Source organism: Mus caroli, chromosome 12 (genome assembly GCF_900094665.2).
Source record: "Mus caroli chromosome 12, CAROLI_EIJ_v1.1, whole genome shotgun sequence".
Taxonomy (NCBI): domain Eukaryota; kingdom Metazoa; phylum Chordata; class Mammalia; order Rodentia; family Muridae; genus Mus; species Mus caroli.
The window spans coordinates 53,259,301-53,282,757 of NC_034581.1; the positions used below are offsets into that span (position 1 = coordinate 53,259,301).

The 23,457-nt window shown below is 39.0% G+C and overlaps 1 protein-coding gene and 1 pseudogene across 8 annotated transcripts in view; one reads left to right on the top strand and one right to left on the bottom strand.

Moving 5' to 3' along the window:
• Ttc6 (tetratricopeptide repeat domain 6) overlaps positions 1–23,457 on the top strand; it is a 173,422-nt gene that overhangs the window by 134,306 nt on the left and 15,659 nt on the right. For all 8 annotated transcript variants that reach the window (XM_021179231.1, XM_021179236.1, XM_021179237.1 and 5 more), the window contains 8 exons: positions 1,122–1,198; positions 1,577–1,737; positions 6,725–6,859; positions 8,918–9,067; positions 10,100–10,240; positions 11,378–11,491; positions 15,780–15,899; positions 19,030–19,103. In XM_021179231.1, the coding sequence (XP_021034890.1) occupies positions 1,122–1,198; positions 1,577–1,737; positions 6,725–6,859; positions 8,918–9,067; positions 10,100–10,240; positions 11,378–11,491; positions 15,780–15,899; positions 19,030–19,103 (972 nt within the window). The remainder of the gene's footprint in view (positions 1–1,121; positions 1,199–1,576; positions 1,738–6,724; positions 6,860–8,917; positions 9,068–10,099; positions 10,241–11,377; positions 11,492–15,779; positions 15,900–19,029; positions 19,104–23,457) is intronic.
• Positions 2,841–3,311, bottom strand: LOC110307034 (annotated as a pseudogene).

Sequence of the window (23,457 nt, forward strand, 5' to 3'; positions counted from 1 at the left end):
GAGAGAGAGTCAGAGAAAGAGAGAGAGGCAGAGAGAGAGAGGGAGAGAGAGGGAGGCAGAGAGAGGGAGGCAGAGAGAGGGAGGCAGAGAGAGGGAGGCAGAGAGAGGGAGGCAGAGAGAAAGAGGCAGAGAGAGAGGCAGAGAGAGAGAGGCAGAGAAAGAGAGAGAGAGGCAGAGAGAGAGGGAGAGAGAGGGAGGTAGAGAGAGAGTGAGAGGGAGATAGGCAGAGAGAGAGAGAGAGAGAGAGAGAGAGAGAGAGAGAGAGAGAGAGAGAGAGAGAGAGAGAGTCAGGCAGATCTCTCAGTTCAAGGACAGCTCAGTTTACACAGCAAGTTCCAAGACAGCCAGCATTGCATAGAAAACCCCTGCCTCAAAGCACCAAACACTAAAAACAAACAACAAACAAGCGACTATATTTAATTTAATTTAAAATTTGATTTTATGTACATTTATGTATATGGTTGAATGTTTTACAATTGTAAAACATTATGCAGCATTATAAACTTCAGAATTCTTACTTTTGATGAGTGAGTGCTTAACTCTGAGCAGACATTCACATCAATCCCTCTAGGATTCAGGGGTTATCATGGAAGAGCTAGGTAGAAAGAATTTAAGATCTGGGAGGTAAGGAGAAGGTCTGTGTCATGCTGTCTTCTGAGTATGACATAGCAGATGTGGTTGCCTGCATTGAGCCAAATAAGACTAGGCCTATTGACAGTCAATCATGATCTGGGGGCAGGGTAAAGAGCAGTCATTTCCTTCAGTTGGGTACACAACCTAGGAACCCACATTTCCATGAGTTCTAAACTCATGGTCACATAGAGGATGCTAGTTAGTTAAAGTCTGTGAGTCTTAAAACAACAGCAACAGCAGCAAGAACAACAAAGCAAAGAAAGACTGAGTGTGAGACAGGCTTCAGGAATGGAGGGGTATGTGTAAAACAGGGGCAGAAGGAGATGAGAAGAATGTGGGGGTAACAGTAATCAGAATGTGTTTTATACATGCATGAAATTGTCAAGGGACAAATCGAGCACAAGTTTTAAAATCCAAGTACAAGTTTTAAAATTCAACAAGATCGTTACCTTTTACTTGCTTAGAGTAAAAGCCATTATTTCTTCCAGAGGGCAGTTTCTTCTTATGATGAAGAGTTATGATCTAGCAAAATTCACCATTTATCAAGTAGCAGAAATGAACAAAGGTAAATAACACTAACTCACAATAAAAACATTAAAGAAAGAAATACTTCCCCAAGTTTTGGTACTATTTGTTTTATATATATAATATAATATAATATAATATAATATAATATAATATATATTAATATATATATTAATGTATATATAGATATTGAGATGATAAACAATTCACTTGAAAGGTAGAATTTGAAACTTCAGTTTTCCCATCTACATAGTTAACTAATAAATTTTGTGAGAAAGCTCATTATATGATATAGCAGCTCATACTTTTACTTTTTTGGGTTTGTAACTGTAGTGATGCTTTATTTTATGGTAATAAGAGGTTTTAGTTGATATATCATTCCCAGCAAGGGTATCATTAATTTTTCCTTTGCTTTTAGGTGTCATTGAGATGTCCCCGATACAGGAAGCACTCATTTACTCATTTTGTGAAAACCATGACAAGGCCATTCACATCTTGGAAGGGGTCATAGCCAGTAAACCAGACATCTCCACTTATGCACTCTTGGCAAAAGCCCAAATGAAGGCCAAGAGAATCAAGGTAAAAAGTCTGACAATGGACAGATTGATGTTTATTAAACTTTGTAATAGAATTCATGCTTATACTTAAGGATGGTGTCTTAGTTACAGTTCTATTGCTGTGAAAAGACACCATGACCAAGGCAACTCTTGAAAAAGAAAACATTTAATTGGGGCTGGCTTAGAGTTTCAGAGGTTTAGTCCATTATCATCATGGTAGGAAGCATGGCAGTGTGCAGGCAGACATGGTGCTGGAGAAGGAGCTGAGAATTCTATATCTTGAGTAATAGGAGATGACTGTGTGCCATACTAGGCATAGCTTGAACATAGGAGACCTCAAAGCCTACACACCCGATGACTCAGGTCCTCCAACAAGGCCACACCTACTTCAACAAGGCCACTCGTGATAGTGCCACTCCCTATAGATCAAGTATTCAAACATTTGAGTTATGGAGGCCACACCTATTCAAATCACCATAGATTGCATTTAATTATTTTTACAGAATAAAATGGTAGCATTTATTTATGAATTATTCATATACTTGTAACTATATCTGTACTTATGCTATTTATCTATCTATTAGCCAATAGATTGCCTTCCTTCCTTCCTTCCTTCCTTCCTTCCTTCCTTCCTTCCTTCCTTCCTTCCTTCCAGAACAGAGCTGCTGAAAATAGTTTTTTGCATGTCCTGTTTCACGATATAGTCTCAGGAGTGGGTTGCTGGCTTGTGAACCTGTTCTCTAATGTTATGCCAGGTTACTCTTCTATCTGCTTCTGTTGACTCAAATGGAAATGGATTTTCCAGGCCTTTCTGTTTGGCAGCCTTGTGGACAGGAACTGATGCCTTCTGTGCTCTGTCCATGCCTCTGGGCTTGAGTGTCAGGATGAGGATAATTTATTTTATGTCTAGCAGTCATTTGTACTTTCTTTTCTGTCAGAGTTTCCTACACCAGCCTTTGTCATCTTCTTCCTACTGCTTTATGTGTTATTTATTTATGTATGTTTTTCTCTTGCCTCAAGTTTATTTATAACAACAGCATAGAACACTGGTCATCTGCAAATAGTGTGTGTGTAGGTGTGTCACAGCAGTCCATCTGTCTTCACATTGGTGGATAGAAGCCTTTTCTATGGGGCCTTCACAGGGGCCTGGGCATCTTTGGGAGCCTGGGCTGGAGCTGAAGCCTGGGCCTTAGCTGGAGCTTTGACCTCTGCCTTGGTTTGAACCTTGGGCTTTGGTTGGCAGAGCCTCTGACCTTTGGCCGTGTAGCTTCAAATCTGCTTCCCAAGCTTGGCGTGAGTGATGAAAGCCAGGAGGCTGAGTTTGCAGCTGGGGTCCTTTGGTATCTTGGGCTTGATGGCCTGAGGCTTTACCAGGGCCTTGATGGACTCTGTGCACGCACTCACTGCCTTTGCATTGTTGGCCTGCATCTTCTTCAGGCCTTTCTTGTTGTACTTCTTGGCAAGGCGCATGTTCCTCAGGAACTTGGGGTCAACCCCCTTAAGTGATTTGTATCTTTGTGACTGGGGTTTCTTGATGCCATTTCTGTGCCATTTGTGGGACTGGTTGTGTGTGGTATGGTTCTTGGACTTGGCCATGTCTCCATGGTAATCCATGGCTCCTGCAGCGCCTGGGACCAGAAGGTGCTTTATGTGTTTTAAAAATCAGTTGTATTGACCCTAACCTGCGTGCTGCGTCGTCTCATCGTCTGAGGCTTGTTCGACTATGCCTTTGGATGAACAGTCCTCCTTGGTGTGTTTGGGTGTGTCTACTTATGGAGTCACTTTCAGGTGATTAGTTTTGTCTTGTTTATAAATGTTCTTTTACATTAAATTTAATTAATTTTTTTTTTTTTTTACTTATTCACTTTACATCCTGGTTACTGCCCCACACCTGGCCACCCCCTCCCACAGTCATTCCCCCTCCCTCCTTCTCTTCTGAGAAAACTGAGGCCACCATCCATGGCACTTCAAGTCTTTGCGAGGCTAGGCTCTTCCTCTCCCACTGAGACCAGACAAGGCAGCCCAGCTAGAAGAACATATCCCTGACACAGGCAACAGCTTTGGGATAGTCCATTGTTCTAGTTTTTCAGGACCACATGAACACTAAGCTGTATATCTAGATCCAGCCCATTTGTGTTTGTTCTTTGGTTGGTGGTTAAGCTCAGAGAGACCCAAGGATCCCGGAGAGTTGATTCTGTTGGTCTTCCTGTGGAGTTTTTATCCTCTTTGGGGCTTCAGTCCTTCCTCTTTATTCTTTGTTAAGAGTCTCTACATTCTATACACTGCCTGGCTGTAGGTGTTTGTGTCTGTCTGAGTCAGCTGCTGGGTAGAGCCTCCCAGAGGACAACATGCTCCTGTTTGTAAGCATAACAGAGTTTCATTAATAGTGTCAGGGATTGGTGTTTGTCCATGGGATAGGCCTCAAGATGGGCTGGTTATTGGTTGGCCATTCCCCCAGCCTCTGCTCCATTTCTGTGCCTGCATTCCTTATAGACAGGATAAATTTTGGGTTGAAAGTTTTGTGGATGGGTTGGTGTCTCTATCACTCCACTGGTGTTCCTGTCTAGCTATAGGAGGTGACCTCTTCAGGTTCTATATCCTCAATATAGTGAGTCACAGCTAAGGTCACACCCATTGATTCTTGGGTGCCTCCCTTATCCCAGGTCTCTGTCTCATCCTGGAGATGCCCTCACCTCCTCACCCCTGTCAGCTGCAGATTCCCATTCATTCTCATGGTCATCTAGCCATTTCTCCTGTCCCTCCCCATACCCAATTCTGAATCCCTCATTCCCTTCTCCATTCCCGCTTCCTCCTAGTTCCCTCCCTCCATCCACCTCTTATGACCATTTTATTCCCCCTTCTATGTGAGATTCAAGCTTCCTCACTTGGACCTTCCTTCCTGTACTTTTTCTATGATAAGCTTTAAAAAGGTTACTAAAATTTAAAAATTCAGTTTAGCACACATAAGCCATCAGAGATATACATATTAATGGACACCATGTAGTATTTTGATTCAGCTGTATAATGCATAATGTCTCAATGCTAAACATAGCATGTCTTCTAACATCTGTCATTCAATTAGAATCATGCCTCTCTGTTTTTTGTCACTTTGTTATTTCTCCAATTAACAACCTTTTTTGTTATCATTAAAAGTATCAAATCTTGGGCATTTTTCTATGCTAATTTCCTTCACTTCCTCACTTGACACCAGATAAATGTGTCATCTATCTTCTTGTGGCAGACCATATTGCATGCCTAACATACTGTGCCATTCTGGGACCATACTGTAAGTGGAACCTGTCATTTGCTCTTACTAGTAGACCCCCCCCTCCACACACACACAAAGGTGATAGGATGCTATGCTGCCCATAATCATGTTACATTATATAATGTTTATGAGTAGAAGTCTGGAGAGAGATTTGTCCCGCTAGCCTTGACAGAGCAAAGAGCTGTACTTGTCAGTAACTGACTATGGAGATGGTCCCAAGACCTGGAAATGCTATGGGCTATAGGAGCTCAGGATCTCCCAACTAGAAGTCAATACTCTCTGCCACGTAGTCATAGGGAAATAAAAGGTTTTCAACAACCCCAGTGATCTTGGAAGAAGAGACTTCCCTATTTAAGCTATCAGATGGCAATACCACCCAACTAGCACTTTTTGGCCTAAGGAGCATAAGTCAGAAGACTCAGTTAATGTATGCACAGCCCCCTCACTAAGGAATCATGTCAAATGTATGCTGTTTCAAAGGCACTATGTTTCCTTTATAGAAATAGGAAAATAATACAAATCTTATCATCTAGAATTATATTATCATTGTAACAAATAGATAAAAATGGGGCAGCAGCTTTAAACTAAGCAGTGATGTAGACTTTGTAAGATATTTAAGACTATGTTTTGTAAAATATAACCAGGTCAGAGGACTTCCAGGAGTTTATGGATGTTGTTCTTTAGGGATTACAGCAGTAGCTAAACTATAGCAGGAATTGCGCAGAAAAATGAATGGGTGTGGCTTTGTCTAATGGAGGGAATGAGCACCCGTAGAATGCATGAGTCTTCAAAGGTCTTCAAAGTTTTCAAGAACGTTATTTCTCCAGAAACCAGTATATAAATAGTGATAGAGAGACAGAAAGATAGAGAGACAGATAGGTAGCGATAGAGAGATAGACAGGAGATTGAGATACAGAGATAGAGATAGAGAGACAGATAAGAGATAGAAAGATGGAGATAGAAGGGTGAATCTCTGTGCTCCCCTGTGTCGGGTATAGAGAACTGGGGGAGTTCTCTGGTGCGGATGGAAGACTGGACGTTGAGATGGCTTGTAAACACGCAGGAAATGCTAAAGAGGAGTCATGAAGACAGCATATCCAAGTTAATAAATCCCATGGCCGCTTTAACAGTTCACTCTAGTTTAGAAAGTAGGATAACAGTGTTTGAACCTGACGTTCATGTTAGATGCATATGATGATTCGCCAATCAGTAAATAACATCTGGAAAATTAAGCTATTTTTATTAAATTTATGTGGGTAACGTTTGATGAAAGCTTTTTTTTTCTAGAACTAGCTGAACCCCATTAAGAGTAAAACAAACAGACGGGGGGGGGGGNGAATGAAATGGTATCAGGTATCATCAATACTTGTATTGACTACTCACTTTCCAGTACTCCAGTCAGAGAAATAACAAGGTGATTGTTAGTTAGTAAAGAGCCTACAAGTTTAAGTCTGGTGTTTGAATTTAGAAGTTCTAGTTTCTAAAATCCATACATGTAAGTCTGCTTCAGACCTGATGGCCCCTGGGGGAGAACTTGTTGGGTTCATCCTCTGAGGGATGGGCCCTCCAGTTGTATAAGGACAACATCTGTGACCTTACCAGATCTGTGTGCATTTGTATGACACGAGGGCAGAGCTTTTGTGTGCTCTGAGTTTTCTTTACCTTTAAGGTTATGATGTTGAACAAACAGTCAGTAAAAAACTACTTGCTTCATCCCTTGTCTTTGTTTTTATTCTTATAGGAGTCTGTGAGACTATTTAAGAAGGCATTGGAACTGTACACATTTTCTGACAAAGGACCAGTTGCCACTAGTGTTTCAGCAGAGTGTCTGTATAACCTGGGTCTTTGTTACATGGAGGAAGGCAATTTTCAAATGGTATCTGTGTGTTTAGCTCTGTTTTTCCTTGTAATTCTCTTGTACGTTACATCCCCACTACAATTTCCCTTCTCTCCTCTCAGAACCTCTACTCTCTTCCCAAGACCCACTCCTCCTCCAATTCAGAAAAAAAAATCAGGTCTCATAGGATATAGCAGCCAATTATAGCATATCAAGTTGCAATAGGACTAGACACAACCCTTATATCAAAGCTAGACAAGGTAATCAGTAGGAAGAAATGGGCCCCCAAGGCAGGCAAAAGAATAAGAGGAAGCCCTCACTCCTACTGTTGGGAATCCTTCAAGAACACGAAACTGCATAACCATAATGTGTATGCAGAGGACCTAGTTGAGATCTGTATAGGGTCCGTGTTGCTTCAGTCTCTGTGAGCCCCTATAAGCCTTGCTTAGTTGATTCGGTGGGACACATCCTGAATGAGGTAGTGCAGACACAGAAAAACAAACATGCTATATACTCACTTATAAGTAGATATTAGCTATTAGGTAAAAGATGACCATGCTACAATCCATAGACTCATCGAGGGTAAGTAATAAGGAGATGGAACACAGTCTCCCGGGGAAGGTGAAATAGCATAAATTTTGCAGGTGGTTTGGGAGAGGTGGAGATGGAAGCAGGAGGGATCAGGGAGGGAGGGGTTGGTAGAAAGGATGTAGGGTCAGAATACTGGGAGAGATGACTGGAATAAGGGGATATTTGGTAGACAATATAGAAACTTAGTGCAGTGGAAACTCTCTGGATCTACAAGAGTGACCCTAGCAAAGTCTGCTAGTAATGAGAGATATGGAGCCTGAACTAGCCATCTTCCAAAACCAGGGCAGACTCCTAGCAGTATGACTGGGACATCAACCCAGACACAAGACCTTCACCCTACAGTATGTCCTGCCTGCAAGATTTGCTAGGGTAATGGTGACACAGAACTTGTGGAAGTGACCAACCAGTGACTGATTCAACTTGAGGCCCATGCCATAAGAGGGAGCCCACACCTGACACTGCCTGGATGGTCAGGAACCAGAGGCAGGACAGCTTATAGACCCACAATAGAACCAAACAGGACTAAAGACCCAGGCAGCGACTAAAGGAAGTAGTTGTAGAGAGTCACAGCCAAACACTAGGTGGAGCCAGGAGAACCCTCTGCCCACCCCCACAGAAGAAAAGGAGGAAGGGATGTAGGAGCCAATGGTGTCTATATGTTTAGAAGCAGAGATCATTTGGAACTCTCCAAACTGATTGATTGCTTGCATTGAGTTCTGTTTCTGAGTACAGCCCTCAATAATGTAAGAAGTGAACTGACTAACATTACTTCTAAAGCTTAGCTTGTAACAGGCAGTCTGCACTCCTGCTTCCCATGAATTGTTTTAAATTAAATATCAGAACATTTTATTTGATACTAACTTGTCAATAACATTTTAAAGATAATACCTATTTCTCACCAAAATAATAAGTCTAACTGTAGGAAATTATTGTAGCAAAATAACATCACCTCACTAACTTGATTTATTAAATTATAAATCATTAAATTGAGTGTTTCAATGTGCTGTAGATGAAACAGTTAATGCTTAGAACGTTCTTTGATGATCCTTATTGATAACTGAAGAATTCAAATCAGATTTAAGTTGGTTAAGATGACTACATACATTGGAGAATTGTGGCATCCTTTTATCCTGAAACTTCATAATTATATATCTGCTATAGTTCTTGGAAAATCATGGAGAACTGAACACTGATGCCTGTGATTTTTTGAGTTAATGAAATCACTAAATTAATGATTGAAACTAAACTTCAAAGTACTGTGCTTAACAAGATGAATTATGTAGATATTTGTCTGAAAATAACGAGACTTTTAATTATAAGTCTGACTTATTTCCAAAGATCATACTTGTTTGTTCCACAAGGATCTTTGGGAAAATTAATTTTAAATACTATCCCCAACCCCTAAAAATTCAAGTGAAGCTTTTCAATAACAGTACCATACTTTGCTAATCTTCTAAATTCATGTATTCTGTCACTAAGTGTATGTGCATAAACATATTCTTCCAGGCTTTTGAATCATTTACAAAAGCCGTGAAAGCAAATCCTGAATTTGCAGAAGCCTTTTATCATCGGGGACTTTGTAAAGTAAAACTCAACAAGCAAAACTCAATTCTGGACTTTAATCGGGCACTTATCCTAAATCCCAAACATTACCAGGTATTGAAAGAACTGATATCAGTAATTTGGGGGATATGTTAGTTTGGGTGAAACTATTAGATAGCTTATATGTGATTTCTAATAAAAGGAGTTGGTTCTGTCTTTCTGTCTCTGTCTTTATCTTTCTCCCCCTCCTCCCCTCCCTCCTCCCCTCCCTCACATCCCCCTCTCTCCTTTTCTCAGTTCTCCCTCCCTCCCTTACTCCCTACTTCCCTCTCTCCTCTTCTCTTTCTCTTCTTCATGTTATGTAGCAAAGAATGGTCCTGAACTCCTGATATTTCTGCCTCTGCCTCTCAAGTGTAGAGATTACAGATACATGTTGTCATATCTGATACCAATTAAGTATATTTTGATAACCCACATTTTTTTTATTCTTTGGAACAAAAATATTCATGTATTTTAACATTAATATTACATTTGTATAATATTTTGAGACTTGTAATATATGTAACTATGTCAAATACATTGATTTATTTGTTATCAATTTCAATGATATGCTATAAAATTTATAAGTTTCTTGCTTTCATATCACATGGATTTTTGCCTTCTAATACACTTCAGGGACACAAAATTCAGTACATGAAATTTAACTTGCTCTTGATTTTAAATTAAATTTGAGTTGACTAAATACTAGATAATTTTAGGGAAATATTAGTAACCCTTCTAGGTAAATAATGGTGGTGTAGTTATGTAGGGTGAGGTATTTTTTTCACAGGAGCCTCATACTTGAGGAAATGTAGTGAAGAAATATGGTGAATGCAACTGGCTTTCTGATAGCTTAGGGGAAAAATAGAGAAAGCAAACAGTGGGCCACACACTAACAATCACTGAATCCAAGTGGTAGCCATAGGCCTGATCTCGATTAAATTATTTCAGCCATGCTCCATGTTTAACTTTTTAATGAAAAAATTGGAAAAGCTATATTTTAATATTGTCTTTAGGTACCATAGATTTGTTTGAGGTTCTATATATTATGGTAGAACTGAAGAGTTTACTAAATTGTATATCTTGCTTTCTCCCTTCTCTGAACAGGCATATTTAAGCCGGGTAGCTTATTATGGTTTAAAGGGCAGATACTCCAAAGCCATTCTGAACTGTAACGAGGCCATCAAACTTTACCCTGAGAGTGTGCGTGCCTACATCTGCAGAGGAGTTCTGAAATACTACAACAGAGTAAGCCGCTCCTGCCTGGGTTACTAAGGGTGTAGAGTGGAAGCTTCTAGGGTTGTTAAGAGCTCACTCACTTTCTACTTTCCCTCAACTACATGAAGTGAGATTATGGTATTTATATAATCATGGTGTTCCCTGTTCTTTGGACATAATCTTTGGCTATACGATACATAATACTCCAATCCAGCATTACTTATATCTAATTACTTGATGGTAGGATATTTGAGATGTTTCTATATTTTACTATTCATTTGAGTAACACACTTATAAATTCTGGGACCATATTAATTGTTTGAGTTTCCTAAATGGAAATTCCTGGGCAAAAAATTATGAATAACTGATGCTGTGTGAAATGATTTATCTCTCCCTGATTTTATCTTTGACATTTCTTTATTATTTCCGCACATGGGATACTTTTATCACCTAAAGCAAAGGCATGTACAAGCATTATGTATCAATTCCATGAAAGTTCATGTTCACGTGATGATGTGAGATATTAGAGAAGAATGGAAGGGATGCAGAAGTGTGAGTGGAGAATGTGGCCATGTAGCAGTATGAGTGGCAGAAGACAGTCAGGCCTTTAGTGTTCACCAGAGGAATGTGAACTCTCATGCAACCAGTATCATTTCTCCAGGCCATATAGCAACACCAGTAACAATTGCTTAAGTCGATTTTTCAAGATTTTATTTATTTTTAACTTATTTGTATGAATGTTTGCCCACATTTATGTTTGTGTACCATCTGAGTACAGTGCCTGTGTATACAAGAAGAGGGTGCTTGATCTCATGGAACTAGATTACAACTTACAGGCAGTTGTCAGTTGTGGGTGCTGGAAATTGAACCTGGGTCCTTTGGCATAGTAGCCCAGTGCTCTCAACAGTTGAGCCAGCCCTCTAGCCCATAATTGCTTCAATTTAAGTTGCTGACTTCCTTAATTTTATCTGTAGGTGAACGAACTGTCAGAATCCCTACCAAGATCTTCTTAATGAACTATGTGGAAGATTAGCTTCATAGTATTAATTTAGAAAGAAGACACATTAAATCTCAAATGCTTCAAATACTAATAGAATTGCATACTTATTTTATGGCTCAACTTGCCTGTTATGATTTATCCGGCTCACGCTTTCTTTCTCCTTGCAGACTTACAAGCTAGGTATTACAGATTTATCTACAGCTATCAAGATGGACAAGAACAATTACACAGCATATTATAACAGAGCCCTGTGCTATACCAAGATAGGGGAGCATCAGATGGTAAGTAGCCATTTTAGTCAATGACAGATTTAAAACAACATGCATTCAGTGGCTTCTTAAATTAGAAAAGCAATCAATAAGCATTATTTTATAAGCAACATGGTTAAGCACTTGTAAGCATGTTTAAAGCACCTGTACTTTCTTCTTTATCTCAGCTATAGTCTTGAAAAATAACATCTATGGAAATACACACATAAGACTCAAGAAACTACAAAGAACCATTTCAAATACAATTGACTTTTTTCTTAGCGCAAAATTACCTTACGCAGTTTCTGCACCATCAATTCCTTCTATAATGCTAGTATAACTATTTAAATGCCCGCATAAATTAGGATCCATTCTGTCAGTATCATCTGAATAAATGTTTTACTGATAACACTACTATACAGGATTTTATAGAAGTGATCACTGGCAATACTCTCTTAAAACTTGGACCCAAGCTAGAGCAGTTCACGATGGTGTTTGTTGTAGAATTCTGAGACTCTATAGGTAGTAAAGAGTACAGAGTAATGGGATCCACCAGCAGGGGCTGTTGACAGAAATTTGTTGATTTGCACTTGGGTTTATAGGCCTAACCATGTCTTAAAAAATATGGTGCGGCAACAACCCTATTTCTCCATTAAACTCTGTATTTTCTAATCTTCATGTTCATTGTCTCACCCTTCATCAGTATGGTTGATTTCAATGAGAATTAGCTCTGTGATCACCTACCTGTAAGTTCTTTGTGTTCTGTCCCTTACTTTTGCTTCTTCTCCTCTGTATCTTCTGGTCTTCCCCTCCTCACTTCTGCAGGGGCGGATGCTCTTGTAGACTCCACATTCCCATTGTCCTAAGCAGACACACTCCTCAGTCTCTGTGAAACTTATCCAAATCTGCTTAGAGCATCTGTGGATTTAGAAATCACAGAGGAGACAGAGGTTGAGAAAAATAGTCCACACAGAAGAATGCAACATTCCTAAGAGCTAGCCCAGCAAGTTTGTCTTCCTCTAGAAATGTAGACAAATGCATAATTAATTTTTAACAAGGCAATTGTTAAGATTTGAGTAGCCAATTAAAGGATCATTAGAAGGGACCTACAAAACAGGTGTCTTTGAGGATACCTTACTCCCCCCCCCCCCCCCAGTGCCTGCCAAACAGTAGGCTGGGCAAGGAAGGAACTCCTGTATGTTATCTCAGTTGTGTGGAAAAACCAATTCCTGGTTAATGAAGAACATGCAAAACAACCTGAATAAATGAGAACAAAACAGAGTTGTAAATATTGGTGATTTTCAAGGTGCCTGTACCCCAGAGCATTTCATCTGCTCATTTTACAGACAATGAAATGTCAGGAGGGAGAGTCCACAGAACTCATCCAAGTCACATCTGGAATTAGAAACCTGCCCTGGCAGTCACACATTTGTTTGTTTCTGGGTTCACAGTCCTTAGGTAGCTATGTGAAGCCCTCTGACCCTGGATTGAATACTATGTCATTTCAAAGTGTCACCTCCTCCCCCCTTGCTTTCCTTCACCTGCCTCTCAACATCCCTTCCATCACTGAGGTAACATGCATGTGCATTCTTTATGGATAGTTTCCTAAAATCTAATCATGGTGAATTGGTTTTTTGTTTTGTTTTGTTTTTGGGTTTTTTTTTTTTTTGGAAATTTTAATAACTTAAAAAGCAGTCACTGTCATCTTCAAGTACAGGTACTTAAACAACACCAAAATTGAAATATGTATTATTGAAACACAAAGATGAAGAAATACAATGAATTTGAATCAAGTAAAATCTCTAAAGAGATTTTTCTTTTCATGTTTGCTGTATTTTACCCCCTCTGAAAAGTTACAAAATTATATTTGGACAAAAATAGGCATTGGAATCTATTTTGGAATTTCTGAATCAACTGGCTTGTCAGATTCCAGACAGTGGAAGTTAGACAGGCAGAGGACAAGCTACATGCTTGTTTTCTTTATTCAGCACCCATAGAGGAGGGCTTTATACATGCAATGGTTCTACCAGGCTGACTTTCAGATTTTCAGTGTCCCCCTTTCAGCAGGTGTTCACATAGCCTTAGAACAGCCTGGTGGATTTTGACTCTACTATTCTATAATCATGAAAACAGTAACCCTTACCTCTCACTTATGGCTTATTGTATGACAAGCACTGGGCTAGATTCTTACCGATACATAAGCAAGGCATTTCAATTCTAGGCAGAGATTGAAGGAAGGTGAGGACCACTGGGATTTCCAGGTTTCTGTGTCCCCGGGCAAGGACTGGGCAGACACACGTGTAGATAATAGAAGGAAAAGAGTGGGCTTATTAAGGTAATAAAAGGCAGTTCGAAGGGTGATAGTGGGCCAAGGGTAGAGAAAGGTCACGGTTGCTACAGTGCTGGAAGCAGTAGAGTGGAGAATTTGTATTATGCACATCTGCTTTTACAAGTGCTCTGGTATGTTGGCCTTGTGAACACGTGGCAAAGGGCTTTTTTAGACTGACTTCAGCCTTTATTTTGTTGTTATTATTATTGTAAGTTGTTTTAGTGTCTCGCCTGTACGTAAGTCTGAGCACTATGTTCCTGCAGTGCCCACAGTAAGAAGAATTGGATTCCCTGAGGCTGGAGTTACAGATGGTTGTGAACTGTCACGTGGGTACTGGGAATTGAACCAGCGTTCTCTGGAAGAGCAGCCAGTCCTTTTAACCACTGAGCTATATCTCTGGCAATCTGTCAAGCTAGCTGATTCAGAAGTTCTAAAATAAATTTCAATGGTGTTTTTATATGCACATTTGACCTCACATTCCTGCTGTATTTGTCAGTGGAGTCTAAAATATGTATTGAAATTTTAATATTTCAGTTTGGTGGCTGAGGAGAGAGACTTCAAGTTAGGAAACTTTTCTTAAACTCAGGATCTAGTAATAGCCACTGATGATATAAATTCAGAGAAGGCTGTGGCTCTCTCATTCTTAACCAAAACTTTTAGGTTAGACATTCTGGAAAATGTCAGTCATTTCAGAATCTAGAGATCTGAGGCATAAGGATCAGGAATTCAAGACTAATGTGGTATCAAAGCATATTCTGACCAGATAGTACATGGTATGACACTCTCTCAAGGAGCAAGAAAACAAAAGGAAAACCTAAAAAGTAGAGCGCAGCAGAAAGCACCTTCAGTGTTCCCATCTCCACCACCCATGCTTGGCTTCTGTGAAATCTTTCCTTGTGTTCAGCTGCCTGATAGATTGCTAGGCCATCTTACATTCTGTGGGTCTTTGGAAAGAATGAGTCAGATAAGGTGTGGTCAACAGTGTGGTGGTTCTTCAAGTATTACTAAATATTTATATAGGCCTAGCATTATTTATATTTATGCCACAGTATATATATATATATATATATATATATATATATATATATATATATATATAATTTCTAGCCGTACATATTGTTTAGATACCTGTGCCAGGAAATAGGAGAGAAGGACAGATGAGCAGAAAGTTAGATTTTATTTATTTGTCATTTTTGAGTCAGCCAACACTAAAGTCATACAGGAATTGACCCTTGTCTGACCAACCATATGGCTCTTTTGAACAAAATAGCCATTATAATGATTTAGAAGAATTTGGCTCCTTAATACTTAGGGCAGAGGAGAGATCAATGAAGCTCTGTCTATTCAGTCAGTGGAAAACAATAAGAGTAAAAGATGCATTCTCACTAGATTAATTCTTTGAGCTTAGTTAGAGCTGTAAAAACAATCAGTATGCTTACAACATATGTTGGATTTCCCTGTTTCCCTCTTCAGTCTTATTGTGATCCCTTTCATTGGTCTCTGGTTCATTCATTTGATTAAAACTTACCAAGTGCCTGCATATGAAAGCAGAATGCTTGTTGCTCAATTCAAGGTGGTGAAAAGATTAAACACTTGCCTCCTGCAGTTTAGACTTCAGTGAGGAAGGCAGTAACATGCTAAAAAGAATTTAAATTTCAAACAGTGATCTCCAGTTTGTATTCCTGTGAGTATGTTATTTGGAGAAAGTATTCATTGTGGGGGCAGGGCTAAGGGTGTCCTTTCTTCTAAATTATGCAATGCATAGGAGTATTCATGGGTGGCAAGCAGATGGCATGTGAACCACAGGCACAGTGAGTACTTACTTAAAAGCAGCACTAGCCATATCAAATCTAGCATAGATAGGCCATGTCACATTCCAGAGTGGATTCTGAGATCCAGCTCTGGGTGGAAGCATATGTGGTCCAGGGCAGTGGACTAAGCAAGGCTGTAGAGAGTTGTACCTTGGCTATAAGTGCATGTTTTCTGTTTTAGGCTTTAAGAGATTATGGAATTGTGCTGCTTCTTGATGCTGGAGAAAACATAGCATTAAATACCGTCATTAACCGTGGACTCATCTATACTGAACTGAAGCAGTATGGCTTTGCACTAGAGGTGAGCCTTCCTGTGCCTGTGGCCGGATGAGCTGTTTGATCTCATGCATCTTTTTATTTTTTTTAATTTTTAAAAAAAATTTTTTTATTACGTATTTTCCTCAATTACATTTCCAATGCTATCCCAAAAGTCCCCCATACCCTCCCCCCCTCCCCTACCCACCCATTCCCATTGTTTTGGCCCTGGTGTTCCCCTGTATAGGGGCATATAAAGTTTGCAAGTCCAATGGGCCTCTCTTTCCAGTGATGGCCGACTAGGCCATCTTTTGATACATATGCAGCTAGAGATAAGAGCTCCGGGGTACTGGTTAGTTCATATTGTTGTTCCACCTATAGGGTTNCAGTTCCCTTTAGCTCCTTGGGTACTTTCTCTAGCTCCTCCATCTGGGGCCTGTGATCCATCCAATAGCTGACTGTGAGCATCCACTTCTGTGTTTGCTAGGCCCCGGCATAGTCTCACAAGAGACAGCTATATCTGGGTCCTTTCATCAAAATCTTGCTAGTGTATGCAATGGTGTCAGCGTTTGGAAGCTGATTATGGAATGGATCCCTGGCAGTCTCTAGATAGTCCATCCTTTCGTCACAGCTCCACATTAGTATTCCTTGCTACAGAAGGGCAGTATCAATGAGTGACAGTGTTAGTAAGAATCTTTATAAGACCTAAGTACTTTCCCCTTCACTTTGATTACAGCTGATGGTTAATGGTTTTTTAATTAAGGCTCTTACCTCCCCAAAGAAGTACATAGAAAATCCAATTGTTTGGTAAAATTATTTGTACATAATTTACTCTGCTCTGCAATGTTCTTTCTTACTCTCAATTTTTCCTTTTGTTGAAATTTGTCAAATTAAATACGTTTCAAACAGGACAGGACAGAGCTGTGCAGAATGGGCTACTGAGAATAGCCTTCTAGGTCTTTAAGGATAGGCCTTAGAGTTGGAATTTATGAAGACATCTTGGAAAGAAACAGGTAGTTTTCAAATGATTCCATTTCAGAATCGATATGGTTTATAGATCTCACTTTTAACCATTAGTACAACTTGACAGTAATTTTTGTAATAAAAATGTAGAAACAAGACAAAGATAGAATATTCCTTTGCAGTTGAGTGTCAGCGGTTTATATATTTGTTACATCCATATAACTTTATAGAATGAAGTCATTCTTTGCTATACACCAGCTTAAACAGTGGTGTAAAATTTACAATTTTAACTTAGAGATAAGGAAATGACTATCCAAAAGAGGTTAAATAAGATCTTTGAATGGCAATATCTGAACTCAGGTCTCACTAGATTATAAATGCCATATTCTTTCAGACGAGGCTGAAGCACTATAGACAGTTTTAATGTTTGGGAGAATCAAGAGAGAATTACTCTTGACTTGTTTCTTTTCTTATATACACTTCACCCATTAACAAGTCTAGCTCATTCTATCACTGAAATAAATTTTGAACTAAGCCAGTTTTCCTAATTGCTGTTTCCTCCTCAACCAGGAAGTCAGATTTGAACTCAGATCTCAGAATAGGATTACTCAGTACACTGTCTCCTAGTGTGCGGAAGTAGGTTACACCTTACCCTTGTACCAACATTCTCCACCCAGTACCAAAAGACCATGTTGAAACATAAAGGACATGAAGTGAGTCCTCTGCTCCAAGCCTGCAATGGCCCATCCCACACAATAAAACCTGAACTCTTCATCACTAAAACCAAGGCCCAACTTGATGTGACTGATGCTCACTTCAGACTTTACTTTCAGTCTTCTTTTCTACACTGAAGCCATTCCACTTTGGCCTTTTGCTATTCCCTGGTAATACCTACCTCCCTTCCTGCCCAGGGCCAATACACATGCTGTCCCTATGCACATAACATACCTGTACCTTCTTTAATCCAAATTTCTGACTGAATATGATCTTTCAGTCAAAAATAAACTGAATAATTGAAATAGGATATTAAAAATATTAAAAGACCTCAAAATAAATTTGGAAGTGGGATAAAGAAACATACTAGCAAAATAAGTAATAAATTATTAGACTCCATCCAAAGATGTCAATAGTTATATTAACTAGGAATGGTCAAAAAAGATAAAACAAATAAAAGAATAGAATATCATTTGGGAATTTTGAAAAATATCTAGTATATTCTGATATAGAATATCATCTAGAATATACTAGATGAAATATGTTCTGATGAAGAAACATACTTCAAGTATAATGATATGGATAACAAAAATGTATAATAAAACACACAAAAACACAAAATAGTGATCCTTCCTTTGTGTAAGGAAAACAAGCCACTAAAAATTAAACATATAAATGATGCAGAGAAAGAAACAATAAAGGATCAATTGACTAAAAGCTTCTGTGGTGTGAGAACTGATATTCTGTGGCATCTCACTAGAGAGATAGTGGTGGCTGTCTTACCTTCCCAGGGACAGCTTGATCAGGAAGCATCCAGGCTGCAATGCTTGAGAGATGAATGATACTTTATGATGCATCAGGAACATTTCCCATGCCTTTTCCTTCAGATCTTCATACTGCAGACTCAGCACTTTCAATTTTTTGAAGCAACCTTTTCCCTAGGTCCTTCAAGTTTTACACCCTAGAGTTAGAGATTCTGGATTTTTTTTTTTTTTTTTTTGCTTAACTTTACAATGGCATCTGGATCCTTACCAGAGCATATACCCTCTTCAAGAAGTGTGTATTCCATTCCAAAGGTAGGTTCAGACAAAACTAATCAACATACAGTGCTTTGTTAGCACTTACTGGCCTGGTGCCTAACTGTTCACAAGTCATATAATTCCAAGGGTTCTTTCCAGGGGAATTTCCTCTTCTGTCTGAGAAGGGAAGTTTCTAGTGGTATATGCAGCAAAAGGAAGTACATGAGATTCTGCATAGCACAGGGCAGCANTGCAGGAAAAGTCCCAGTTCTTAAGGTAGGTGCGAGTGCCATAAACTCAGGGTGTTAATAGTGATCTTGTTACTTGCTCTATCCACTCTCATTGGATGTGATTGAAAGGCGAAGCTTTAGGAAGAGATCTGTTTTAATGCGTATGTATTCTTATGCAGAATCAAAGTTAGAAGGAAGTTTTAAGAGAAACCCATGACAAAAATAACAAGGTCTTATAAAACTGTTTTAGGATTTTAAACAAGCTGCACTGATGAGCAAGACTAGTGTGAGCCTTTGTCAAGCTACTGCCACGTGCCACCACAGGTATGGAGCACCATTATTGTCAAAGGGGAGGCAAGAGGAGTCAGAAGACATAGCCAGTTATAGCCCCAAAACTGAAGGCGGAAGGGAATGGGGAGGGTGGGGGGAATGGTGCCTGTGATAGGTTACAAAATGTGGGTAGGCATAGAAAGAATTCCTTGTATAGTTCTGGGGACTGCATCAGTAGCTCTCCTGTACCTTTTAAAAAATGATTTGTACCAATTCACAAATACATATTTATATCATGGCTTTGAAGATGTATATCTGATTCAAGAGTATACACAAAATGACAAATGTGTGCATAGCTTGACATATCTAGGCAGAAAATAATTTGTTCAGAAAGCTCATTTCCTGGGAAAGAGGGTGTTTTAAAAATATTTTCAAGAAAATTTTGCACCAATAAAACGTATTTGTATATCTAAAACTACCGAAAAGAATCCAAGAAAATGTCTACAAAATATATTAAACTGTATAAAAATACAATACTTTAGAGTTAGCTCTTTCTATTATAGACAAGCACAGTTGGAAATAACAACAGTGATGCACAACCTTCAGAGAAACTGCACAGATTTTAATATGAGCACAATGTTAGTGCTGAATAATAGTTTATAGCATCACTTTTGGTAAGGGAAAGAATTACCGTTCCTTTGGAGGCTTAAATTGGGATGGTTTGTAAATTATAAAGGCAAGTCTGTGCAAATACACAGTTTAAGAGACTAAACTAGAGTTTGAATTAGTAGGAAAACTGACATACTTATATTCCTCCTTTGGGTGCAGAGGCACAGCTACATCTCCTCACGAGGAGGTAAGTTCTTTATTGTAAGAAGAAAGTACTATAGCAGTTATGCATTCTGCAGATGCCTCAGGGTTAAAGACCTGGTCTCCGACCTTTCATTGTATGCAGTCACAGTTTTCTCTATTTTGATGCACCGATCTTTGTGCAATCCATCTTCTTAAGTACTTGTCATTCTTAAGAAGGAATGGAACAGTGACTGATGGGTTTACTTTGGTGGACATGTGTAGACCAAAATGTCTGAGATCATTGCATTCAGTCAACATCTGAAACATGCAGAACTTCTCTCAAACCCGTTTCTGTTTAACAGCCATTAGTCAGCCAGTCTCCCTGTGTTAGAATCATGTCATGTCTTTATAAAGTGTAGTGTTGAGATAGAACAGCAAAGCCCTCCTAAAGCTGATACTGCTCTGCAGTTCCAAATACCCAACTTTCATCAGCTCTCTAGGCCCTCCATTGTTCTCTAATAAAAGTGGAATTTAAATCAGGAGTAAAGACCGGATAGCTCAGAGTTTTAATCACCATGTATTGAGTTTTCACAGTTTGACTGAGCTTTAACAACAAGGGATGTTTAATGATTATATAGTTTTAGAAAGACCATTTTGGTAACATACTTACACTATAGAAGCATGGCTTATAAATATGGGACTTACTTTGACAATTTTGGTAGCATATATATATATATATATATATATATATATATATATATATATATGCTTGGAGCATTTTATAAAAGTAATAAACCTTTAAATGTTAGTACATTGACCTTTGAACTCATGAAGTTGAAGCCATTTGAAGCATCCTTTGCATATTTCCAGCTTTCACACTCGTGGTTGCCAGGAGACAGCATTCCTTAGACTGAATCTCCTACTTATTGCCCAATTTAATCAGCAAGAGTGTTGCACTAATGTGAACTTTTAGATCTTAATGAGAAAGCCACCTTTGTATTTTATATTTATTACTTGGCTATATGTCACAAACGCTTGCTACCAGGATACGTTTATTATACTATTTTGATATTTGCATAAGCTATTTTTTAAGTCTTTAACTCTGCAAACCACAGTTTTCAGTGTTTGGAAGTATTAGTGATTCATTTGTATCTGGTCACATGTGTGATTACTGCAAATGCAATGGGCCTCTGTGTCTGTGCTTCAGAGCAGACACTAAACCAAGCACCTCCAGAGAGTGATCACATAACGTTTTATTCATATGCTAACATTTATTTCAGGAAAACTATTAATGCTCTTTATATACATGACAGCTGATTCTTTTGTTTGTTTGAAACAACTTTTTTTTATTAGATATTTTCTTCATTTACATTTCAAATGCTATCCTCTTTCCTAGTTTCGAAAATTCCCTATATCCTCCTCCCACCCTGCTCCCCAACCCATCTACTCCTGCTTCCTGGTCCTGGAATTCCCCTATACTGGGACATAGATGACAGCTGATTCTTGACAACTTATAGCTCAACGAACACCCAAAAGCAATGTAGATATTCTGCTAAATCTTCCGACTGGACAAGTGCCATGCTGGGGCTTAAGCAAGAGCTTTAGACCATAGGATGTTGTGGCAGACCGGTCTCCAGGAAAGTGAAAGCGTTCCTTCTACAGAGCATCCTGGCTCATTTTCCTTTGTCTATTGGTGTAGGAAACTGAGGAGACCTTGTCTTAGGCTCTGCCCCCTGGTGTGGTTGTGACTGTCATTCAGGGATAATTTTCAGGTGCTTGTCAGATGGCTTTCTAGATCCATTTTAGCTTTTAGGTTGTTTACTCAGCTGGATGGACTAAGTGCACATCACTTAGTGTTGATAGCTACATAATGTAACCGCCCTTCATAATACACAACTTGCACTACAGAGAAATGAGCTTTGGTTCACTGTCTGATTTGCTATTGCATACTTTTGTCACTGGTTGGGCCACACAGAAGGAAAGATTATATTTTATAAGCCCTGTAGCAGAATACACAGTCACTGACAGTTTTAAATCCTTGATGGACGAGAAGGGCAGTGGATATAATGCAAACTGAATGCCAATGAAATAGGAATGCCCCAATAATTTATAATGAATATATGATGTTTACTTGGGAAATCCAGAACACATAGGTACATATTGTATGTAAATACTTCTCTATGCATTGGTGGAAATGCTGAGTATAAGAAAACCTACCAACAAATGTATTTTACAAGGAAGTACTATGCCATCTTTATTCTTGTTAAATAGGGTTAGTCCCTGTGTAGAATGGCTGATGTAATTCACCAAAAAGGCACCTGGAAAGGCACTGTGGCTCCACATTCAAATGAACTGGCACCTTAAATTGTGGCAGTTCCTGTGAAAGTGGTGCAGTTCCACTGTAAACTACCAGAGAGATGACCCTGTGATTTCTGAGCAACCATACACAGAAGGAACTCAGAGGTTACCACATGGCTCAGAAGGCCATTGTCAACCCTTGCCTGTCTGGAACATCAGAAGCCATGTTTTCTTACTACTTTAGTGTGGGTCCTTGTGTGGTCTTCTAGATGATCCACAATACATGCCTTTGGGTAGTGCTTGACAAAAAACAAAACAAACAAACAAACAAACTGTGGTGACAGAAGATAGTTTTTTCTAAGATTTATTATCTGTATTTATAGGTATGTGTGTGTGCTTGTATGAGTTTATGTGCATCACATGTGTGTAGAGTGTCTATGGAGGCCATCAGTTCTCTGGAACTACAGCTATGACTGTTTGTGAGCTGCCTGATACAGGTGGCTGGGAACCCAACCTGGGTCTTCTGCAACTGAAGTAGACATTCTTAACCACGGGAGCATCTCTCAAGTTCTCAATTGTTTTTGTTGCTATTGTGGACAAACATTGAAAAACATACTTATTAAACAATATGTGAGGCGTCTTATTTCATTTCAATGAAATTGGGATAGCTCTTAAGAAAGGTGATATGAAATATATATGAATTTATTTCTACTGTATGCCATGATTCAGTCAATGGTCGGATAAATTCTATAGGAGGCACTATTAGACAAGTTTGTTTTGATGTGATAGTCATGAGGTATTCTTATAGAAACTAATGTTGTTATGGCATCTATAGGTGATATAAGATTATGGGATTATCACTGTATAAATGGTCATCTGTAAACAGAAGCATTATTAGGTGTATTGAGACTGTAATTTAAATATCATACATTAACATGTTTTTCTATGTTGAAAACATATGGTTAAATCAAAGTTTAGGACTGCCATTTAGACTTCTATATTTTTGGAAAATAAAATTCCAAAATAATATTCCACATTCTTCTGTGAAAATGGTATGTATGTATGTATGTATGTATATATGTATGTCTGTATATATGTGGTGCATAGTATGTAGTATGTGGTGTATATGTGTGTGTGTGTGTATGTGTGCGCACATGCATACACACATAGGGATGTTAGATGGCTTTTCTTCTACCACATGGGTCACTGGGATCAAACCCGGGTCATCAGACTTGGCAGCACGTGCCTATACCCATTAAGCCATCTTGCAGCCCTTGAAAATGGTTTTCACTTTCCTCCTTTTCTTTTTTTTTTTTTT